The 24,370-nt window shown below is 32.1% G+C and overlaps 1 protein-coding gene across 2 annotated transcripts in view; it reads right to left on the bottom strand.

The window, feature by feature from the left end:
• The window catches only part of LOC124540446 (chloride channel protein 2), an 80,508-nt gene extending 56,627 nt beyond the window's left edge, over positions 1-23,881 (bottom strand). The window contains exon 1 of one of the 2 annotated variants that reach the window (XM_047118023.1): positions 23,473-23,881. In XM_047118023.1, coding sequence (XP_046973979.1) covers positions 23,473-23,541 — 69 coding nt within the window. In that variant the 5' untranslated portion in view covers positions 23,542-23,881. Of the gene's footprint in view, positions 1-6,201; positions 6,361-23,472 lie in introns of those variants that run through there. The other variant, XM_047118020.1, reaches the window with a different exon arrangement.
• Between the last annotated feature and the right edge of the window lie 489 nt (positions 23,882-24,370).

The following is a 24,370-nucleotide window of genomic DNA, read 5'->3' as shown; positions in this document are numbered from 1 at the left end:
GTATTTATAATCCAATAAAATTGACTTTCGTTGATGTACGAAAGAATTTTTATCGTCAGTATGTTTCTCCATTTATTGTGCCGTTAATTTAATATTATTTTATTATTTAAGGGTTTTTTTACAAATTATTACACAACCATTAAGACAATAGCTAATAAATAAATGTTATTTTCATTGTAGGTGTACATTATCAGAAATTCAAGGTACTTAAACTCATGCTAGACAAATGCTAAAATTTTGAGAGCGGAAAATATTATAAATATAACATTCATATTTAGAAACCAAGAGATGTATTATCCTTCAAAACGTTTTCATTAAAAGCAGCTTTTGTTCATAATTCTTAATCATCGATTAAACTTAAATGACATAAATATTTTAGTGTATTAAAACAGACTTAATTGAATAATGGCCGTACAAATGACCAAGAGAAGTGGTACCAAGAACGTCACCAACAATTCTGTGTTGAATCATAACTTTAAATTACATTTATCGATCACACAACAAATTATCCAATACAAGATTCGCAAAAATACAATGATATCAAATTTTATTGAATTTAGTCACGGTGAAGTATTTTCAACACATGCATGTCGTACGTAACCGATACGATACGATAGGAAATGACAGTGGCTAATGATATTGTGATAAATCAGTAAAATGAACGTAAACACTTACGTAATACGATATATAATGTAAAAGCAGTAATCTTGAGGCGATCTTGAATCTAGGTCTCTGGATACGGTAACTATTCAACGAGCAAGCCTTGGCATTAATTATAGATTGTTCGCTGATACTATATAGCGCCTTTAATCGCTTTTTACAAAAAAATCATGTATGTGTATTTGTCATATGCTTAAGTTAATGCATTTGTAAATTAAAACTAGAATCAAATTAAGTACTAATTTCTTTTTTTATGCTATAGTTTGGTACAAGCATAAATATACACCTGATAATAAATAGTCACTACCGCCCATAGACAATGGCGCTGTAAGTAACATTAACCATACCATACGTCGCCAATGCGCCACTAACCTTAGTAACTAAGATGTTATGTCCCTTGTGCCTGTAGTTACACTAGCTCACACCCTTCAAACCAGAACACAACAATACTAAGTGCAGTTGTATGGCGGTAGAATATCTGATGAGACTACCCAGACGGGCTAGCACAAAGCCCTACCACCAAGTATAAATTTGTGTATAAGTCTATCAGGAAGTATATCACGCTTTGGAATTATGTAAGTCCATTATGAGATCGACGATGCAAAATCGTGACGAGTATAAGGTGCTGCGTCAAATCTAGATAACGCATCGATATCGAAAACAATCAAGGTCGATGGAAAGTTTATCGATACATTGTTGAAACGTAGTAAAATTGTGACGTAATTAAAAAAGTCTCTATGTGCTGACCTTGGATTTTCTTAGACCTGGTGAGTTTTTGTTTCGAAACATTTACTATGACTTGTAGTGTATCTGTTTTAAGATCGATGTAGCTCAATATAGTCTAAGAATCCGCAGACTCCATATTACGGCCAGGCATTCAATTTTACCCGCTGTTGGGGAAATGGAGGTTTACTATTAGTAATATGGATTTTGCTACTATATCGTAAATTTACGGTGGACCGCATGTATGTCTTTTTAATTGAGTAGGTTTATATGATGACGATGTCAACTTCTTTACAGTTCAACCGTTTGCCATGGCAATCGGTAACATATAATGACATACTAATATTACCAACTATATGATCAGAAAATTTTATAATCAAGATCAAGAACTGAGACGCAGATTATCCGTAAATGAGATAAAAATAAAAAGGGAGCTTGAGTACAAAACGTAACGCATTGCACAATATAAACATTTCATTATAGAATTTAACTAATCAAAGTATTAAGTATCTAACCATTCCACGCGGTCAAGATTTATACAGTAACTAGTTTTAGTTCATATTTGTATATATATATTTAAGCATTTAATGTTGTTAATTCTTATCAAAGTAATATTACTTAATTTATATATGTATAACTAGCAACCCGCCCGGCTTTGCACCGGTACAATGATGATGCTAAATATACTACAAAATTTGTTTATTTACGATATCACATTAGCAACCTCTAAAGTTGTGGCTGTTTCTTTATAGTATTGTCCATGTATTATATACAAAAACCTTCCTCTCGAATCACACTATATATTAAAGATACCGCGTCAAAATCCGTTGCGTAATTTTAAAGATCTATGCTTAGATCTTTAAAGCGAATTTGTTTTATACTATGTAATGTAGAACATTAATAATGGTCGAAAGGATCAACTTATTTGGAAAATAATCCTACGTTCGTACATGTTATACCGTTTGAATTACAAAAGCTAATTTAACCAACAAACGTAATTGTATGAAGTGTTATCAAGAAGGCACTCGATTTGATAATTTACTATAACAATAAAAAGAAAGGTGCTCGAAAAATTATACTAAGGCCTTGTATTTCAATACTTAACCTATTTAATGTACTTGTATTACAATGATGTAATGTCTTTACTATTCTTTGTACCAAATTTAATTTAGATCCGTTCAACCATTGATTACGAAACCAACTCCTCATTAATAATAAGACACAGACTGCATATAAGTATTAAGAATAGAAGAACATTCTTATAACTCTTCTCGGTGTTAAAGGAAAATATCACGAGGAAACCTGCATGAGTCTGTTGATATATGTATGCACCAATCCTCAAGTAACGACGGTAAATAAACTTCACCTTTTCAAGAGAAGAGGCTTTCACCCAACGAGACATTCGGTGACTTAACTTAATAGAGAAGTAAGCTTGATCAAGTAACTCCAAAGTAATATTGTCTTAGATTTTTGCCATTATTACACATTTAAATAAAACTAGTTTTAACGGATTTAAATCGCGTATAATAATTATTTTTATCATCCCGACGTTTCGAACACTTTACAGCGTTCGTGGTCACGGATAGACGGTCTACCTTACGGTAAACTAGTTTTATTTCAACTCCAAATTATTGCAGAATAAATCGGGTCTCATAAAAAACGTATCTTAAAATATAATGGAAACAAACCACATCTCCCCTTACGATCAAGACAATTGCCCATTATGTCTGTTCCTTCGCGTGCGGTGAACGGTTAGGCATGCGTGCGCAGACCATCCGTAATGCTTTACAAGCCGAGATTTACGGAAAACACGTCGCAAGCTACGTGTTGATCTTTAGTTAAATTTGCGTATAACAGATAACACTTAAATTCCCTCTGAATAGATAAAATCTATTAAATTAGATGCTCAACAAGGGTATTAGTGGAACCAGCAAAGAGCGGGATAATATATGTAATGGTGATGTTAGTTAGATGTTAAAGTATAAATGGCCTATTAGCAAATGTCTTGTTAATCTTAAATGTTAGTCATTGGGTGTTCCTGACAAGAACTTCGAACGAATGTAAAAGCTGAAAATTATGGGCCAAGTAAAATTTTCCGACGACTTTCGTGATTTTGGAATTGTATGTGCGTTTTCAAACACATAGTTATTTACTGTAATAAATCGTATATCATATCATGAGCAGCCTGAACATAGGCCTCCCTCAAGGCACGCTATTGACTAATCACTTGAATGCTCGGGGTGACCGATCGCATTCGATAGGACATCATCAACAACGTACCTATGCATAAAAAACGACAAATTCACCTACAACTGTTTTTTCAAAAATATTTAAAAAATCTATAGTAAAGTAAAGTAACAGCCTGTAAATTACCCACTGCTGGACTAAGGCCTCCTCTTCCAATAAGGAGAGGGTTTGGAACATATTCCACCACTCTGTTTCAATGCGGGTTGGTGGAATGCACATGTGAGAGAATTTCGATGGAATTGGACAAATGCAGGTTTCCTCACGATGTTTACCTTCACCGCCGAGCATGAGATAAATTATAAACACTAATTAAGCACATATACATAGTTTAGCACATATACATAGTTTAGCGCTTGCCTGCGCTTGAAACCGAAATCATCGGTTAAGATGCACGCGTTCTAGCCCCTGGGCTATCTCAGCTCGTAATAGCTTCAACTAACAGAAACGAAAACAGAAAACTAATAGAATATAATAATCAAATGATCCGCAGTGGAGAAGCGTGTTGTAAGACGCTTACTTCTTAAGAAAGGGCAACTTGGCATTTGACAATTTGAACATAAAGATTTCGACACTCAATTGTCTCCTGGAGGTTATCTTAGATACACCGATCTGACACTCTTGCTTTTAACGACGAATTTACTATTCAGGCGAGACTCCCCTCACATTGAGCCTTGATCACCAAATATGAAGACCAGTTTAGTAAGTCCATAAGGTATTATTTGGTATTTTCAGACGACAAAGTTTTATTTTTTCCTAAATTTCCAATAATATGTAATTTAATATTAAAGTCTGCACAATAAGGATGACAATGAATTTTTGTAATTGCAATATCATCCTATTGCATATGTGTGTTACTCATGTGTTTTATTAACCCCAACATCGACTAACTATCCCCTCCTCTCTCTTTCCTCGTTGATTTTTACTTAACTTTACCGTGTAGATGTTAATTGATTATATTACTGTAAATCGGCATTGGAGTTCAATGACCCGATGTGGCTTTACCATGAACTGAAGCTAAGTGGTTATCGTATTTTTGAAATTTCTTGTTTTTTTTTTCTTATACGTAGATGGTTGATGATTGATTGATGCTTATGAAACCTAATAGTAAGTGATCCCGATTGCATAGATACCTGGTAAACTTGGGTACCAAGATGTTATGTCTCTTATGCCTGTAGCTCATCCTCTAAACTATAACACAATAATACTAAGTAAACTTTAACAGCACCTAGTCAATTATTTCGTTATTTTCTTTCAAAGAAGTTATTTTAGTTACGTTTGTTTCTTGTCTAAATATTATATTATTATTACTGAATTTACTCCTTCGTTTACCTAGCCATCTTTAGCAAAGATCCCCTCGGGCACTAGCAATATAACTGCCATAAAGAGGAAATGTCCACTTAGACCATTTGTCGCGTCCTTGATTATATTTTACTTTAGATAATTTATGATCATCTTATTCTTTGAGGAGGATTTTCTTTAAAATATTAAATTATTTATTTTGTATTATCTATGACAGCTTGGGCTATATATAATGGGCTAAGGGTTCCTGGGCTAAGGTCTCGTTGTGAGGAAAACCTTTGGAGTTTCAACACACTTCCTCATTTTGACTTTATGGATACCCCTGTAGCAGAATTCCATTGAAATTAGACACATGCAAGTTCACTCGGCATGTTTCTCTTCAACACCAAGCACGAGATGAATAAAAAATTTAATGGTGCTTACCAGGGTTGCACTGCACTACTGCACCTCTTTCTACACGTGTAGTCTGTGGGCTCATTTTACTCAAAAAGCTTACAACGCTCTTCGCATCCAATACAATAACGCATTTAGAATTTTCATGGGGTTGCCCCGCTACTGCAGCGCGTCTGGGATGTTTGCAGAAGCTCGCACGGACTGCTTTTATGCTGTCATGCGAAAGCCATGTGCATCCTTGGTTCGCAGGGTGCGTGCTAGCTCCAACAGTATCCTGCGCATGATAGCTGGTAGACTAGATTGTACATTTATCAACAATTGTTGTAAGATCTCGGCTGGACCTGTTGTCTACAGCTAGTAATTGTGATAAGGAGCATTATGCCTATTTAATATGTATTAAACTTATAATTAAATTATTTTTATAACACTAACATAGTTATTAAGAAAAATGTGTAACTAACACTATGAGTCATTGATACTTGAAATAAATTATTATTATTATTATTAAGCCATCATAGCTTTTTAAATTAAAAATATTATCTTCCGATATGGTCCACTCACTGACAACATGTGAATATTAATCGAAGATTAATTTGTATTTATAATTCATCCCGTGCTTGGTGATATAACTTGCATGTGTCGCACGAATTTCTGCCACATGTGTCTTCACAAACCCACATGAGATAGGGAGGCTTTGGCTTACTGCTATGGTATTTTCAAAAGAAAAGTCAGGCCTTATCCAACTATACTCGTATTATATTAACTACTATCACATAAAACTCGAAGGTTTTTCACGGAGTTTTGAGTGGTTATATTTAATTCTATTGTATATATAGTATCATTTATTTTACTTCATATGTAATGCTAATATTTAAAAACCTTTTGTTTATTTTTTAAGTCATCTATTTAAAGGAAAGTCACTTTTTTTCATTGTATTTTAAATATGTCACATGTCACAGTAATTAATTCACGTTTTTTTATACAATTATCGTATTTGCGCGTTTACACAATATAAGACACTACCTATCGTTAGGAAGCGATCACTTTAACATACTAAAAATGTCACAAGGAAAGTAGTATGCGTTTAATTTAAGAATATTTACAATAGTTTTAATTACACTTCAATGTCACTGATAAACTGCGGAAATCGCTTTTTTTATAAAATACCTAGTGAAGTTATTTTTTTTATTAATAGTTATTTAATAAGCAAGTATATATATGGTATATAAACTGCTTAGTCACCTCAAGGTCGCGGGTTTGATTCTGAATTCATGTCTTTTGTCTGGTATTGGAAATATCACTACATATCAAATTCTAAGGAAATAAGTATTATTAATGTACTTTAAATATAATAGGCTACATATACAGTATAGTAGGATAACAGGCGAATAGATTAAATATATATATATATCGTTCTTAACAGTAACAAAATCAAAACATCTTCTTAAACAAGTAGGCTTATATAGGCATTTTTGAATCGTCATTTTACACTCGAAGACCTGAAAGTAACTCATACAACGCACTGCCAACCTGTAAATCCAATACGCTATGTACTTTGTCAAATCAATGGACATTGACATAGTCGGGCTTAATACCAGAATGCAATTGTGAGTTTTACTGTAAATTCGATGTATTCTTCCTCCTAGTCGTTTGCTCATTACTGAGGGTCGTGACCAATGCGTGTGTCTCTCCTGAACAGTTCGTACTAACTTCCTCCAGCCATTCCCATTCTGTGCCATTCGTAGGCAAGCCTGGGCACAAGGACCTGTGGCTGGCTTTACCGTGTCTATCCACCGGGACTGCGCTCTTCCTCTACCTCTCTTCCCCTCCACGTGGCCAACCATTATTAGTTTTTCCAGGCTCCTGCCGATCGGCCATCGATGTAATAGTGATAAATAAACCTACTACCTATAACCTACAAAAAAACTCTTATAAATATTCATATAAGACTAAAAAGCAACGCGATATGTACGAAAACAATACAATAGTTAAAAAAAGTAAATGAAAAAAAAAATTGACCGTAATACATAAACACTGTTGTAGATAATTAATCGTTAAATTACATTATTGGTATCAAATACATAATTACAGGGAATTTCACCTTGAATATTTGAATACCTGAAATTCCGTCAGGTAGCCTTGACACTCTAAGTAATATGAACATTCAGTCCGAGTGTTTACGCAAGACAGACCGAATATAAATAAAAGTCGATTCAATTTTTTTTTGTTATATAAAATTATTTCATCAACTGACAGACTGTCTCAGATAACAATAATACGTCTATACTTATACTATATTATGAATACGAAATATTTCTGACTGTCCATTGATTTTATACGACCGTTTGATCTGAGCCTGTAACGAATTTGATGAATTTTTGTACGAAACAAGCTTGAACAAGTGACATTTCCTCTGAACCTTAGCCGCAGCCGCCACTCTCCGGGGAGAATAGCAAATATGAGACAACAATCATTCCGACTACAAATGTTTTCTATGTCTTCACTCTCATCATGCGATCAAATGATCCAACTAACTTTAACTCTTAGAATTTCTAAACAGATATGTTAGTGAACCCAGTTCAGGATGGTTTGCACTAAATATTTTTTTTCCATTATACACATTGCAAAAGTTAATTAATTATAGAAGTTAAGTGTACATTAAGTATCTATGTATATCCATAGTAACTTGTGTTTACTTATTATAGATTTTTTTTTAATGTACAGTCGGGATAAGAAGAGGTTTCTCACCTTAAGATCTATTTTATTTTACCGATTGATAATGATATATTGCGTTGCAATGATTTAATGTTAAGATTCAAAAGGTACTAAGAGTTTCAGACTTGATAAAGGAAATGAATTTGAAAGCTGGTAAAGGTTTTCTTACTCTCACTATACAAAGACAATGGGTCGTTATCAAATTTTCCTTATCACATAGTTCTACTGCAGCACAAGATATAAAATCTCGCGATCTTTACATATATCGGACTCCATTCATCCTCCCCAGCGACCGCATAATTGACGTCACTAGTGTCGAGTTTAATATACGTACACTAATTTAACTTGTCACCTTTTTAATATCAACTGTAATACTAACTACCAGTCCCGACTTCTTCCACGAGCAATAAGAATTTTCCTTAATTCCCGATTGTACCGCCATCTACCAGGTCTAATAAAAACCACCAGGGACCCAAATAACACAAAAAAAATATCGTGAGTTTAGTTGCATACATACAGAAGATTTATATATATGAGGTAACAAAGATTTGTATGAACACATTAAAAGATGAATTTGAAAAAATTATAGCCCAAGTTTTGAGAAAGTAGGTATATGGCTATACAATAAGTTCCTACTCATGGGACCAGAAAAGTAACGGAATCAGGAACGATTAACGCGGATAAAACCGCGTCGTGCAACAATATATCAAATTACTTACAAAGCATTGAGCTTAACGGTAAGTCTAATATATTTTTGAATGAATAATTATCTTCATTACACAGTATAAAACAAAGTCGCTTACCGCTGTCTATCCCTATGTATACTTAGATCTTTAAAATTACGCAACGGATTTTGATGCGGTTTTCTTAATAGACACTGATTCGAGATAAAGGTTTTTGGGTCTAATACATGGACAATATAGTAAAGGAACGCTGACAATTTTAGTCGGTGTCAGCCAATAAAACCCTACAGTATATCTATCAAAAAACAATACGAGAATACTTTAACAAATATGTTTTTTACAAATTACCTTTTACACAATAATATACTGGATCAATCAAGGGGCTCGTATCGCTTCTTTCTTTTGATTGTTGGGGCAAGGGCACCGTGGCTGACACCGGCTCCAAATATACCAATAACTATAACTACATGATATAATCGTTAATCGACTTTTAAGTAGTCTAATATTTTTCATTTCATTTAACTTAGGAAGACTCTAAAAAATATGTTGAATACGCAATTATTTTTATTACTTTTTCGTGCATATTCATTTGTTTTAAAATAGTGTTTTGTTTGAAGTTGGTTTTTCTTTTTGTTAAAATTTTATTTATTTTCATAATCATTTTTATTTGATAAAAATGATTTTGAAAAGAAATTCAGCTATCAGTCAAATCAAATCAAATAAATTGTATTCAAGTAATCTTTACAACGACTACAACGTATACTATCACCGTTTCGGAAAGCAGTTTCTAGCGAGAAGAAACGGCAAGAAAATCTGTTGTTTACAGTAATTAGTGTCCTATCATGGAGCCCGAGCCTAACTCCAGGCGTTTCTTTCCAAAAAGTATACTCTTTTAATGAGTAGTACGATTTATTTATTATACAATATAAGTCAATTGAATAGTTTTATGCTTAAAATGTATTTAAATTTGAATAAAGAAAGTAAATTTCAGTATTGTCGTCATAATAATGCACTATTCATTATAAATATAAAACACTGAGCAATCGGTACTCGGGAGAGCCTGCCCCCCTAACTCAGTTCCCCCTATTCAGTACCCATGTACTGAAATTTTTGACAGCTTTACTGAGAAGAATCATCGAATCTTTATAAATTAAACTGACAATTCAAACATCCTCGAAAGATGATACTTCAATAAACTTTATAAATTTATATATTCAAAAATGTTTCAAAAAAATATAGTATGTCGACGCACGTATATCGGTTGTACGTTTAATAATCAGAGTATAAAACACTCCGTGATAAGCTACCGTGGCGCAAACACTTGAGATAAGGACCGATAGTGAAATTTGACTTAGTGCTTCTTAATTAAATGGACTCGTATTCCACTTCATGTGCCAAGGATGTCTGAATAACCCGGTTTGCGAAAATACTTTCATATTTACTGCTTGTATCAATATAATTCGTAAGAAGAATAAAGAAGATAAGGCGGTATGTTTGTAATAGGTCGCATGCATAATTTGTTGCCAAATATTTGTCGAATTTGGAATAATTTTGAAAATTCAGTAATTTAAAATTGTTGGAAAAGTTGTAGAATTTTATTGTAGTTCTTAGATCTGTTTGTTCTACCGTCGTTACTTGTGATTTTCCAAAACACAAGTGCTTTAGCTACTTCACTATCAGAGTAAGTGACGTTGTACAATATTAATAATATTTATTTATTTATTCAATATACATAGAACTTTATGAAAGTATTTTGGGAAATCAGGTACTTATACCTAACAGCACAAAGGAACGTAAAAACTCTTGTTTGATCTGTGAACTAATCTTAATGACGATATCTAAAGATATTTGTAGTGTAAAAATATTTTGCGAGATAAATTATAAGACTTAATTAAATCAACATTAGTACCACCGTAAAAACTCGTTGGAAAAGATAAGACTATCAATGATAACAAAGAAATTTCCAGGGCCTTAATAGGCACCCTTTATGTCGGCGTCATCGCTACACCCTAAATTAAATCAAACATTGTTGAAATACAAAGACTAAATCAGTTTTTGAGAATTCCGAACAAAAATATATAATGAATTTTAATTTTAAGGGTTTCGTAAAATTTAACCATGTTCTCTAAGTCGTGCTTGCAAACGATATTACAAGTACCTACATTTCAAGTTTTTAGCATTTTCCGCAGAATTGATCGAAAATGAACAATTCCTTATATACAAATCTTTTAAAACAGGACCATTTCAGAGGAAAAACATGACAAAGGCTACATATCTTAAATGGAATAAGTGCCAAATCTATATATTAATACTTTGTGACTTATACCATTATGGTTCTAATCCTTACAATTATTCTTACGATTTTAGTGTCATGTTTCATGAATCAAGAAAGCTATAGTAGCGGTCTATTTTTAGACATTTTGCGTGTACTCAGATCTTAAAATAGAACAATTAATTGAGTCCAATGCTGGATATTCTATACGATGTTGAATCACTCGATCTTACTTTGTACTCTCTTTATATGGTATCACATATAATATGACATGGTATTATATATTGGGAGCAAGCTCGTCTAGGTTGCATGGACTACGGTATTACACTTTTAAGGTTGATTAAGCTAGCGAAGAGTCGAGATGGCCCAGTGGTTCTTAACCGATGATTGCGGGTTCAAACCCAGGCAAGCACCGCTGATTCATGTACTTAATTTGTCTTTATAATTCATCTCGTACTCGGCGGTGAAGGAAAACATCGTGAGGAAACCTGCATGTGACAAATTTCATAGAAATTCTGCCACATGTGTATTCCACCAACCCGCATTGGAATATGTTCCAAACCTTCTCCTCAAAGGGAGAGGAGGCTTTTAGCCCAGCAGTGGGACTTTAAAGGCTGTTGTTGTTGAAGCTAGTGTTAAGTACAAGAGACAGTCTTAGTTCCCAAGAACAGTGTCGTAATGGCGATCAGAAGGCGAATCAGGGTAAGACTAATAAGACTTACAGTGCAAATACCTATTGATTGTGGTGCCATGACACTCTATTGCCGAAACATATTAATAAAGTATCAAAATAGCATGGGCGGACATCGGCAGCCTCGTCAGACTAGTCCTACTGATGAACCAGACCTAATATACCGTTTAATATCCCAAAGACTATTTATCATTAATTTTGCGCAAATCTGATCAGTGTTAATGGAGTATGGAGTAGTTATTTGTGAACTGTAGGATGTACATACAGTGGTTACCCACCATGTTAAATTATTAGCGGGCAATAGTATTGTGCGAGTGAGACCACGAAACAAACAAAAGAGTAAAGACAACAAATACAAAAACAATTTTTTTTTTAATTTATTACAAATTCCCGTGATATTTATTTGCCCACATTGTAATGCCTGTCATATCTACGCGCTCTTAAGCTTAACCATTGCATTGTATGAATATTTTTTTAGAGATAATTTTTTTTGCTACGGGAAAACCTCGACTAGCTGAATTAATTCTAAGAATGCAGGAAAATTTGTACCTTATATTAATGTAGATTTTATACATACGGTACTTACCCCTACACTTCATAGGAAAATGTTTGTGCCATAGATAATATATAATTATTGTCATATATGATATTTAATCTATGATAAATTACGCGTTCTATAAATCATTTGAGTTTCGATTATCCGATTTAATCATTTATAAAATCAATAAATTCAATTAGTAAATTTAAATCTTATGCTAAATAATGAGGCGTAACATTATAACAGATGATGTAGATGATAAAATAAAATTAGTGTTAGTTGATTTTAAGCCCACATACGTAAATTTATTTGTATTTTATCAATCAGTTAGGGCCCTGAAATTTGGGGAATTTAGTATACCCTCGAGGGGGTGAAATAAGGGTTGAAAGTTTGTATAGAAGTTTTTTATGTTAGAAACATGAAACTTTATATTTGAAACGCTGATTAAAAATAAGTTGATACGTATTTCAGCGTTTAAGGATGTTCCAGTCCTAAAGGGGTGAAATAAACAGCTTTGTGGTGTACACAGAGGTCTTAAATTAAAATAATATTTTATGTTAATCTGTAATTATATTTAACTTTTACGCAGGCATAGCAGTGGGAAACAGCTAGTATACTCATAAATTATTACTATATTTGAGTGTAGGAAAAGAATAACTAATGATCTTAGCGGGTCTTTTGAAAAAAAAAAACATGTAAAAAACGAACGCCGTAATTATAGTCTTCACTAAGGAATGTTACAACCTAAATATTTTTTGCGACAGATCTTTTTGTTCGCTCATCTGAGTGGATATCATACATTAATAAGAGATTCTACCAATAACCATCACACTAATACTACTACTAATATTATTGATAGTACGATACAACTTATATGTAGCATTGGCAAATTCAAAAAAAACCGATTCCTGCCGATTCACATAACCAATAGAAATAGCTCCGTATCGCGCCATTCAACGCTATTCGTCGCTATAGATTCTCGCGTCAGTTCAACCCGAGAAGGCAAGTGCATGTAAATCCACGATTCAAATTGACGAATATATTAGGTTATATGATATTACATATTATTACGTGTGAGTAAAGATCATATTCACATAAGAAAAAAATATTGATAATTTGGGATAGCGTACTTAATTCGGATGTGATCGGTTTTACGAATTTTGCCGATGCTACATCTAAGTTGTGTCGTACTATACCAAATGTCAGCGTGTATACATACATAAACAATAGATACCATTTCTTAGATCTCAAAATTGACAGGATGTTGAACATCTTAATTATATTTCTCGCAAATTTACTACAGATATAATATTGAATGAATAAATATAATGAATGCTAATTAGTTATATTATTGATTAGTGCTTGTTATGCAGATGTTAAATCAGGTTATGCGAGTTAATGAAATAAAATAATTACAATACAATGTAATGTTTATTTAATTAAATATTGAATATTAAGTCTTCAATATAAATTATTCTTATGCAAGTCAAGTCTTTGCTATAAATGTATATTTACTTTCCCTATTCTTATAAATACATACCTATATATTTATAATTTGTTTGCTTATATACATATATTTTTGTAAGTACACTTCTATATTAAAATTTCAGTCTTTGTATACTTTTTTTTCTAACCGTTCGTCCGTTAAATGCAAACGAGAGCAAGTACGGTTGACGTAAATCGGCCGCCATATAAAAAAAAGAAAAAAGATATTGGCTCTGATTATATTATTGGCTGAGTGGAGTACCTATTTTAAAGTACGTTAAATAACCATTTAAATACAGAATATTTTTCACTTAATACGACGCAGCAGAGCTAAAAGCAACGAAATGCATTATAATAATTTGTTTCGTACGGTTGGCATAAATGAATAATCTACATATACATACGTTTTATTTTTCATACGCATTTATGCATATTTAATAGTTATTATTGGAATTGGAACAGGAAAATACAAAATTTCGAGAAAAATAAAATTATGTGTAACTTAAATGAAAATGTTGATAATTTATAGTTTTGAGGATTTTTTTTAACTGTTCTGTCCGTTTAAAATAATTGTATTATTTCCGAGTTCTATTTTTAAATGAGACAAAATTATTACTTAATTTAGTTTTCTGTAGTTTTTTTTTACTAAGCACTCTCCAACGTTTAGTGTACTTGTAGTATAACTAAGTAGGTTCAAATATATATGTACATACATATAATAGTTGTTGTAGATTCCCTTATAGTTATTTTCATATAACTTTATCTTCTTTGAGGCTAAAATTATTCCGACCTAATTTAGAATCATGACGATAACATTTGATAATTTAAACCAAGGATTAATCAATTAAAAACCCAAGTCTTCTGCTTCAAATCAATCAGTCATTGTTCATTTGATTAAAAAAATCCATAGTTAGTAAATAGTTCTGGACAAAATAAGACGCATATATCCATACTTATTATGTACCTTGGTTAAATAAAATATTATATAAATACATAATGTAAGTACACGTCACTGTTTTTATTTATTGTATATTACTGCTCGCATTTTACTTTCTTAATTATTGGCCTAACTAACGTTAAAGCATTTGACTAAATTTTATAAAAAGTTGACTAATTTGTTCATACGAGTTGATATGAGGACCTAATACAATATTTTCCGCGGGTTCTCTTAGTTTTCGGGTATTAAGTGTTCTTCCATAGAGTTCGAACTTGATTCATACCTAAATTGTTCAAATAAACATTACGGGTTACATTCGCATTTATATTTAGTAAAGATATAATAGTTAAAAGATAAAATCGCGCAGAACAGGAAGCTTTGTATAATCTTACATAATGACGATTCATGATGTTTTATAAAAAATATATCTGAAGTTGCTGTGAAAACTAAGGATATATCAGATAAGGTTTGAACCATGTGCTTGTTGTAGGAATTTGTACAAGCCTATTGATGTGGGGTAGGTACCAGTTACTCATCAGATATTCTACAGCAAAACAGCCATGTTTAGTATTGTTTTGTTCTGCTTTGAAGGGCGGTGAGCCATTGTAACAGCAGGCAAGAGACCTAACACCTTAACTCTTAAGGATGTTGGCACATTGGTGTGATATGGGAAAAGGATAATTTTGCAGCACCAATGTTTATGGACGTTGGCCGATTTGCCAATTCACCTGCCTATCACAGAAAAATGTCACAACAATTTTGGACAAAACTATCCATCATTATAAAGTATTATTTTCAAACACTAGGAAGTGAATGATCTTCAAGGCACACGACATTGACTTTCAACGGATTATCTGAATCTTATCTTATCAGGAACACTATCACGCTGACTTATATCATAACACTTTATATGATAAGCCGGTCATGTGCCTAACGATTTGTGCGATGTAAAAAAATTCTTTGCGATAAGTGTAAGGATTATGATTGTTATTGCAGTGTGTTGATATTTATTGAAGTTTTTGACCCCACACAATACATAACACTTTGGAATAGTGTTAGCATTACCATACTTCGATTTTTATTTATAACAATCTATGACATTCAATTGTGCTTTTTGGAAAAACTTAGCCCTAAATATTTCAATGGACTATTTTCATAAATAGGTACGTAGTGTAGGACGTCCTCTGGCACGATGGAGTGACGACTTACGCAAGACGGCTGGCAGGAGCTGGATGCGAGTAGCCCAAGAACGATCTCAGTGGCGTGCAATTGGAGAGGCCTATGTCCAGCAGTGGACGGAAATGGGCTGATGGATTAGATTGGATGGATTGGATTTTCATAAATTACAACGTTTCTTTAATTATTGTCGACTTTGAATAGGATTAAATATAATTATGTATTGGTCTGCTTGAAGTCACTCGATACTAGAATCAGTCAAAACACCACATATAATTTGTATTAATCTGAAGAAAAGTCAGGTGCTAGTGTTTATTTGTTTTTAAGTATTTGTGACGGATTATCAGATTATGTATTTCCGTTGAGCATGCGCCTACATCATACTTATGTAGATCGAGAACATTTTTGCGATAAAGATTTGCATTGTAAGCATTGTTCTTTACATATATATATAAAATATAGCCATTTAATTTGGGAATTCAATCTATAGAGATAAAAGAGGACAGGATACTTTTTAATTATGCTAGAAGAGCCGAGATGGCCCAGTGGTTAGAACGGGTGCATCTTAACCGATGATTTCGGGTTCAAACCCAGGCAAGCACCACTATATACATATATGTGCTTAATTTGTGTTTATAATTCATCTCGAGCTCGGCGGTGAAGGAAAACATCGTGAGGAAACTTGTATGTGTCTAATTTCATCAAAATTCTGCCACACGTGCATTCCACCAACCCTTACTTTACTTTACTTTTATGCTGGAAGTCTTACCAATGATACCGTTTCTGTCGTCAATAATTATTAATGCTTATTGACATGGATAATTAATTTATGCAAATAGCCTGTAATGATGTATTCAGGTGTAATAAAAAAGCAATTTAAGAATAATAAATCGGCGAATGTATAGACGTAACGCTACGACTACCGTTAGCTATATTAGATTTACGATGATGTCATAGAATCGTTGACAGTGGAAATATATATTTGAATGACCGATTCATTCATAATTATTCAAAATAAAATTGCCGTATGGATATTTGACCGTAATCACCATGGAAAATTTGTAGGAAGAAATGTTTATTTATTCGATATCTAAATGATATAACAGGACCAGTAAATTAGTATGGCTACGCCGTTAATTTGAGAACAAATTCTGCGATCTGTTTTAAATGAGTAGATTTGTGTCATTTATTGGCCTACTTCATTGGTCTAGTATCTAGCTTATCAGGTCGCAGATTCCGAGCTATTAGTACGAAAGCCTGGACGAGCCACTAAACGTTAATTGGGTTTTTCTGTTGAGAGATTCTCGTTAGCAGCTTGGATTCCAATACCAATTTCCAGGCAATGATTATAGGGTCTCGGAAAGCACGTAAAGCAATTGGCGTTTGAACTCCTTCCAGTAATGTCGAATTAGGCGTAAGGAAATAGAAAAAGCATTTGTAATTGTAAGCACAGTTGTACACGATAATATGTCCCGAACAGATTTTCCAGAAGTTTCTTCCGCAAATAAATAAATAAATATTGGACAACATCATATACATTACTCTGGTTCCAAAGTAAGTAGCTAAAGAATTTGTGTTATTCGACTCCGCCGGGAATTGAACCCGGGACCTCGGAGTGGCGTACCCATTTAAACCGCGGTACGCACTACTCGACCACGGATGACCGCAATTTGTCAAGATATCAAGACATTTTCTTATAAGTCGATATTTATGGTTTAGAAATATGAGCAAACGTGTATAGTGTAAAATCATAATTTCCTGAACCCATTCGATTTCCTTGTAAACGAGTTATTTAGATCTTAGATTTGTCTAAGATTGTAGTCGTTAGGTAAGCAATAAATCAGGCGGATACCTTTCATAAGTAGGTTCACTGAACGAACCGTTAGTATGTAATTATTGCGTATTTATAATTACAAGTAATAAAACAACTTTCAAATTCCCTTTTTAAATACATACTTATAATATACGTTAGAATAACGTGATTTTAATGTGAATCTACTACCTTTAAAGGACTTTTCTTTGATTTTATTAAGGTGTGAGTCTTATCCACTACGTTTCACACTATGTTTCACGATTGGTGCATGCATGTTAGGGCTTGTGCAAGCCTTACCAACAAGTTGCTTTAATTTTATTTTTGTATTCCGGGTTGAATTGTGAATGACTCACTCACTACAGGCCCAGGGGACATAACATCTTAGTTACGAAGTTTGGTATCCCTTTTGCGGTATAAGGAATGGACAATATTTAGATCAGTACCATTGCTAGCTGCTGCTTGCTGGCTAGTGGTGACCACTTACCATCAGTTGGCCCATTTGTTCGTACGGCAATATATGTTAATAAACATCACGTGCATATTTCCTTATGATATTTTCTCTCCACGAGACAAATTAAATAGTTACGTGTACCAGGGGTGAAGCTTGACATTGAATTTGCAATTATAAATAAAATAAACTATATTAGTTTTGATTTGAAGGACTACTTTATTTAATAATAAATTTACCTTTGAAATATTTAAAATACTTATGTGTTTGGTTTTATGATAAACATTTGTTTAAAAAATATTGCATAACATTCAAAAAATATTTGAAATCGAATAAAAAGATAATCTTTACTACAATAATATAGAGTCCGTGATTATTTAGTTGTAAAGATAATTAATTAAATATGATTTCAAAGATATTAGTTAACGTATTTATAATTTATTGAAGCTTGATTTGAATCATAGTAATCTTAGATTATTTATCTATCTAGATTGTGGCGATACAAAAGGACTTAGAGCAACGAGCCAAATTAATCAACTTAGTGTGCGTAATGCTTACGCTTGGCGCTCGATAAGCGTTATGCTTGTGTGCGTGTTCGTAGTAAACTTGATATCCATCTAGACATATAAATAATCAAAGATTTTGTATTTATCGGTAACAGCAGAAACTACTGTTCCGATTTTAATTTACAAATTTTCTAATAAAGTTTTATATGCCGATGTAGGCGGAGTGAAAATGATTAGTTAGTACAAGACAAATGACAATGTCGTGAAATATTTTTGGCGGGAAGTTTTGACTGTTATATAGGTGGCTTCTACATTAAAAAAAGCTATGAATTTCTTTATCATTAAGCCAAAACTATGTATAATTGTTATCGACGATTGCTTGAAGACTTAACATACAATAGGTGCGCACAAGCCAATGCCTAAAAATTTACTTATTATTATTATCAACGAATTTAACAAGGCTGGCAATACAGGTGATGCGAAATCGCACGTGTCAAATCAATTAAAAAATATAAGTATTATTACTTCTTCGATTGGTATAGGATAAGGAGTTTAATTAAGTTATATTCTTGTTAATTTCACTGTAATTTGATGATAGGACGGCACCGCCACTTGAGCTTGATTCATTTCAAAGTCTATGCGACATTTATTATGATATATGATATAAAAAATATACTTGACGAAGGATGACGAATACATAATATTCGATTACGATTACGGGGAATGACATAGCAAAATAGGTACATATAATTGTATATTTCATACAAATTATATATAAGTGTAATTTGATTAACAGAATAGGTTACCTACAGAGTTTATTGTCGTTGTTTTTAGATTTAATAGCGAGTAAAAGTTATTTAAATTTTGGACGACCTCCGTGGTCGAGTGGTGTGTACACCGGTTTTCATGGGTACGCCACTCTGAGGTCCCGGGTTCAATTCCCGGCCGAGTCGATGTAGATTACCATTAGTTTTCTATGTTGTCTTGGGTCTGGGTGTTTGTGGTACCGTCGTTACTTCTGGTTTCCATAACAATAAATGACACAAGTGCTTCAGCTACTTACATTGGGACCAGAGTAATGTATAATGTTGTCTCATATTTATATTTATTTAAGTAAATGGGTTTCATTGTGATCTAATTCGAAGTCAAAATATTCCTTATTCAAATGTTTTCAATCGTCTTTTTAAATTATGATGTTTAAATTTGTAATGCTGTAAGTTGATTTGTATTGTAACACTGTCTGGTTAACAACAGGCAGACACATAAAAAAATTAAGTCAATCAAAACAGAAAAAATACAAAGTCCATGGACGATACTGCGATGGCTCGATTATTCAATAGTGCTGTCACTTATATGATTATTTATTAATTGACATATCAACAAAAAGACGTTTCGCACTAATGAGAATTCGTAATTGTTTTTCTTGCTTCACTGTTGTGTTCCGTGCACTCTATTTGGCTTTTTTTTAATTATCTGCGAATAGTTTAGTGTAGCCCAATGATATTCAAATAAACAGATATGACTAGAAAACGTCCTAATCGGGACGTTTGCCTTTAGTCGTTTCATCATAATTATGCCAGTAATACGTTATAATAAATCATAATTATGTAGTAATACGTTTTTACGTAATTAAAACATCTAGTTATCCCTCTTACTTATTGTTTTTTATCAAGCTATCCTTTTAACTTGTAACGAAATGTAAAATAAACGGTCCCCGGCGCGGCACACTTTTTTCTGTTGTTTAATATGGGTATAACATATCTGTTTATTTGAATATCATTGGTATAGCCCTTATAATATATTTCAATCGAAAAAGGGATGACGATAAATAAACCATAGATTTATCATATACATACGATTTATCGATAACTCGGCTATTCTTAAACATTTTTATAAAACAAAACTCAATTTAACGTCTTATATACACTTTCATTTCACTTCCAAAGTTCCGATAACAGCTTCGTCGTGCGAAACGCCTCGACCAATGATATCGCGTCAAAGCAAATCAAACGTTGTTTATTTGGCTTTTGCTATCGTCGTTTGAATAGACTAAAATTGTAATTACAATTAGCCTTTCAAATCAAAACCAATACAAACTGTTGATGTACAGTTATACAATAACTCATGAACGGTCATATTTGAAAACTATTAACAAACAAACCAATAGTAAACAATCCTCACAATAAAATACGTTACTAAATTCAATACGCAAAAATTTAAATTAATCAAAGTATTTTTAATTGTACCTGCATTAAAGTAGTAGTATGATACATAGGGCACATGGTTGTTTAAACCAAATGAAAGAAAATATTTTATTATTATTATTAAGTAACAACAGTTTACAATCTTTAAAATGCCCTTTTATACTTAGTTAAGAATTCAGTTAAAGCAAAGTGCTTATACATTGCGCGCGCATCGTTTACGTAATTTTGTATTTAATAACCGTACAGTGCGAAGTTACTATTTAGTGATTAAGGTACGTTACATACAATTATAAATTTATAATATTAAATTGGTTGATCACATTTGAGAGGATCTGTGCCATTCTTCCAAAAAAAAAACATTAATGTCATTTTTAGTGCACCCCGAGTTTTGTAACATAGGTGTTTGCCTATATTTGAAGTCAAAAAAACATACCGAATTTAAATTTAATAAAATATATGAGTCGAGAGGTAATAAATATTGAGTGTTATACATACGCTAATCGTGTTAATGATGTTTAAAAATTTGACCATTAGGTTCCTTTAAATTATCTAACGATGTTACTGAAAATGTGCAGGATTTAAACAATTCATTATTATGCTGTGCGGTATTTAACTGAACATAAGAGTTCTAGATGGCGAAAGTTTAATTATAATAAATATATTTAAATTATTCTTTTATGCCAGTAACACCTTTTATCGTAGTTAACATACCTATCTATTTGGATCAGGGTAAAATGATTAAAGGAAGAAATTAAAAAAAAAAAACAAAATTTCTAAGTTGCATATGCATAGACGAATCCACGCGCCCATAATAGTCAAACCTACTTCTATTTTCTAAAAAGTAGGACATCCACTAATCCAGCTAGACTTGAAAACAAACAAATGAGTTTAAGACCTAATTAGTCTAGATATTTGGTGGTAAGTGACAGTTTTAAACAGTCACCGGATTATGATAACACAGATTAAATAGAATTAACAGCCTAGATTACTTGGTATTAATAAAGAAAAACAAATATTTTTATTATACCCAATTAAAAAAAAACTGGCATTTTAATGTTTACATAAACATAAAAATAATAATGTATGGACTTATTAGCTCAATATATTTTTCATATTTGTGTATGACAATAAATAATATATTAACATTTTTTTTTTACTTTGTTGCCTCAGGTTTATATTAATTTTAATTTGCAATAAGTTTTAATAATTATAATTTTACTTAAAATGTAATCAATTTTTAGTATATTTATGCGATGAAAAAGGTGTAAAAGTATATTATTTTTAATGAAATATGATACCTAAGAAGTTATTAACTATAATATTTATGTTATAACATAACAATAAAATGGAATGTTAGTTTTCAATCAAAGAATCCATTAAATTTATACTGATATGTAGTTTGTCGTTAGACAATGAATCTTAGTGACAACAACATTGATAATATAGTTATTTTGAAGTGGCATATTTCCGTGTACTCGTAATAATCTTGCTACCTGAAAGTGTCAACGCACACACACATACTTATCTATATAAAATGACACATTAATAGTATAAAATATTTGCTTTGCATCACTTTTGTAAAACAAAACTGATGATTGCTTTATGAAGTCCTATAAATGATTGATGGTCAATATTATGTTTTAATACACCATAAATACCATCTGTATAACTGTATCATTCTCATCGAGACTACATTGTTCTTTTTACATCATAAATTTTCTTAAACTATAGAAACAAAATTGAATTTTAATAAAACAAGATCTTAAGACTGGCAGTAATATATATATTATATACAATTTATTTATCTCCAACATCATAATAGATGCTGATGCATTTTTAATCTTTGAATCATTTTAATTGGTACTACAGTTGATAGATCTTAAGCGGCAGAGACATTGTGATGCTGTTCAAGATATTTATGGACAGACACCAATTGAAATATTTTAATAGAATTTCACATGAACAAATTCATTGTGAATTCCAAGGCAATAAATTATCAAATAGAATTAAAAAAAGAAAACTAAGGTAAAATGGTGTCAATGTAATTTAACAAGGATAAAATACTATTTTAATTTAACACCACATTCAAACAATGACTATTAATTTTAAAATAAAAATTTATTAAGTACCTGAATAAAAAGTAGAATTCATTAAAAAGTTATGTATGCCTCTTTCAAATTAAGAACATTACAGTTCAGAAATGTTTTTAGTTTATAGTATCAATAAACTACTAATTATTTTTGTTTTGCAATCATTGATGTTTGTTTATTTAATTATTTGTGTCACCAAGGTATTTCAATATGTTGCTTGTTGATTTATTTGCTATACAATATTAAGAATTGCTTTATTTGCTGCTTATCTATGTACTTCATTTTAAAACAGATAATTAATTATTTTATTAAATTATAAGCACTTTAATCGATATTTTATTAATAACGTAAATGTATTTTTTTATGTTTAAAAGTATTTAAAAACATTTTGATGGATTCATTTTTAAGAATCCATATTTATAATTGCAATTTAAGCTTAATTACGTAAATTTCATAATTATAATTGTTTAATAAATTGTTTAATGTTATTTTTAAGCGAAGGCGGTGTCATAAGAAAGAGACGGTACAACATAGTGGCGTGTTTGTGGTAATTTTCTAGAAAATAGAAAGTATCGCTATTATTAAAACTCACCAACGTGTTCTGATACCCCAATCCTGATTCATCGTCCGAGGTTTCTTCTTTTTTCATCACGTCCTTCATTTTTGCAACAACTCTTCACTTAATTATATCGAGTTCCAAAACACAAAACAATGCGAAAAGTCACAACACTCGCGCGCGCTGCTCACTTGTTAGGAATAATCTTTTATAAATAAAAAAAAACTTAACCGGCTCTGACTTGCGACGTCAGTTCGCACATAACCATCGTTTCATTCATAGTCCAGTGTGCCATAAGATTATTTTGTAATTGAATAAACGCGATTTCGTTTAAATTGCTCGTAAGCATACAGGAAACGTCTACACACGTTCAAATAATAAGCCGTCCAGTGACCGACTGACGGACTGAGTCTCAGGTCTGACACTAGTGTGACGGAGTTGTGACTTCAGACTTGCTTGACAAATACGAATATAGACGGTGACAGTTTATTGCATGCAAAGTTCATAACGGGGCTAAAACTCGACCCTGGCCCTGAACATGAACTTATTTCTTATCAACTGATTACAATCTTTGATTATCTTATCAATGTTATACATATTACGACTTCTTTGTTAAGGGCTTCTTTATCTTACATTTAGGTGGGTATATCAACGTTTTCGTATTTTGAACGCAACTAAATATTTGACCTATCACTTGATTTGATTACGTTTCGTTCCGTGTTGAGTTTACATACTGTATTTTTTGTTTATAGAAAAGAGCCCATATGCGATAAAATTTTATCATAATGATTTCGTATCACAATATAACTACGCTTATGTATACAAGATGTATGATTGCGGAAGTCATACGTTTTCACAATTGTGTGAATTGTAATACTAGATAAAAATTGTTTAGAAAGTTCAATTTGATTTAAAATTAAATTACAATTTTCGT

Source organism: Vanessa cardui, chromosome 25 (assembly GCF_905220365.1).
Source record: "Vanessa cardui chromosome 25, ilVanCard2.1, whole genome shotgun sequence".
Lineage (NCBI taxonomy): Eukaryota > Metazoa > Arthropoda > Insecta > Lepidoptera > Nymphalidae > Vanessa > Vanessa cardui.
This window is presented reverse-complemented; position numbering and strand designations above follow the sequence as displayed.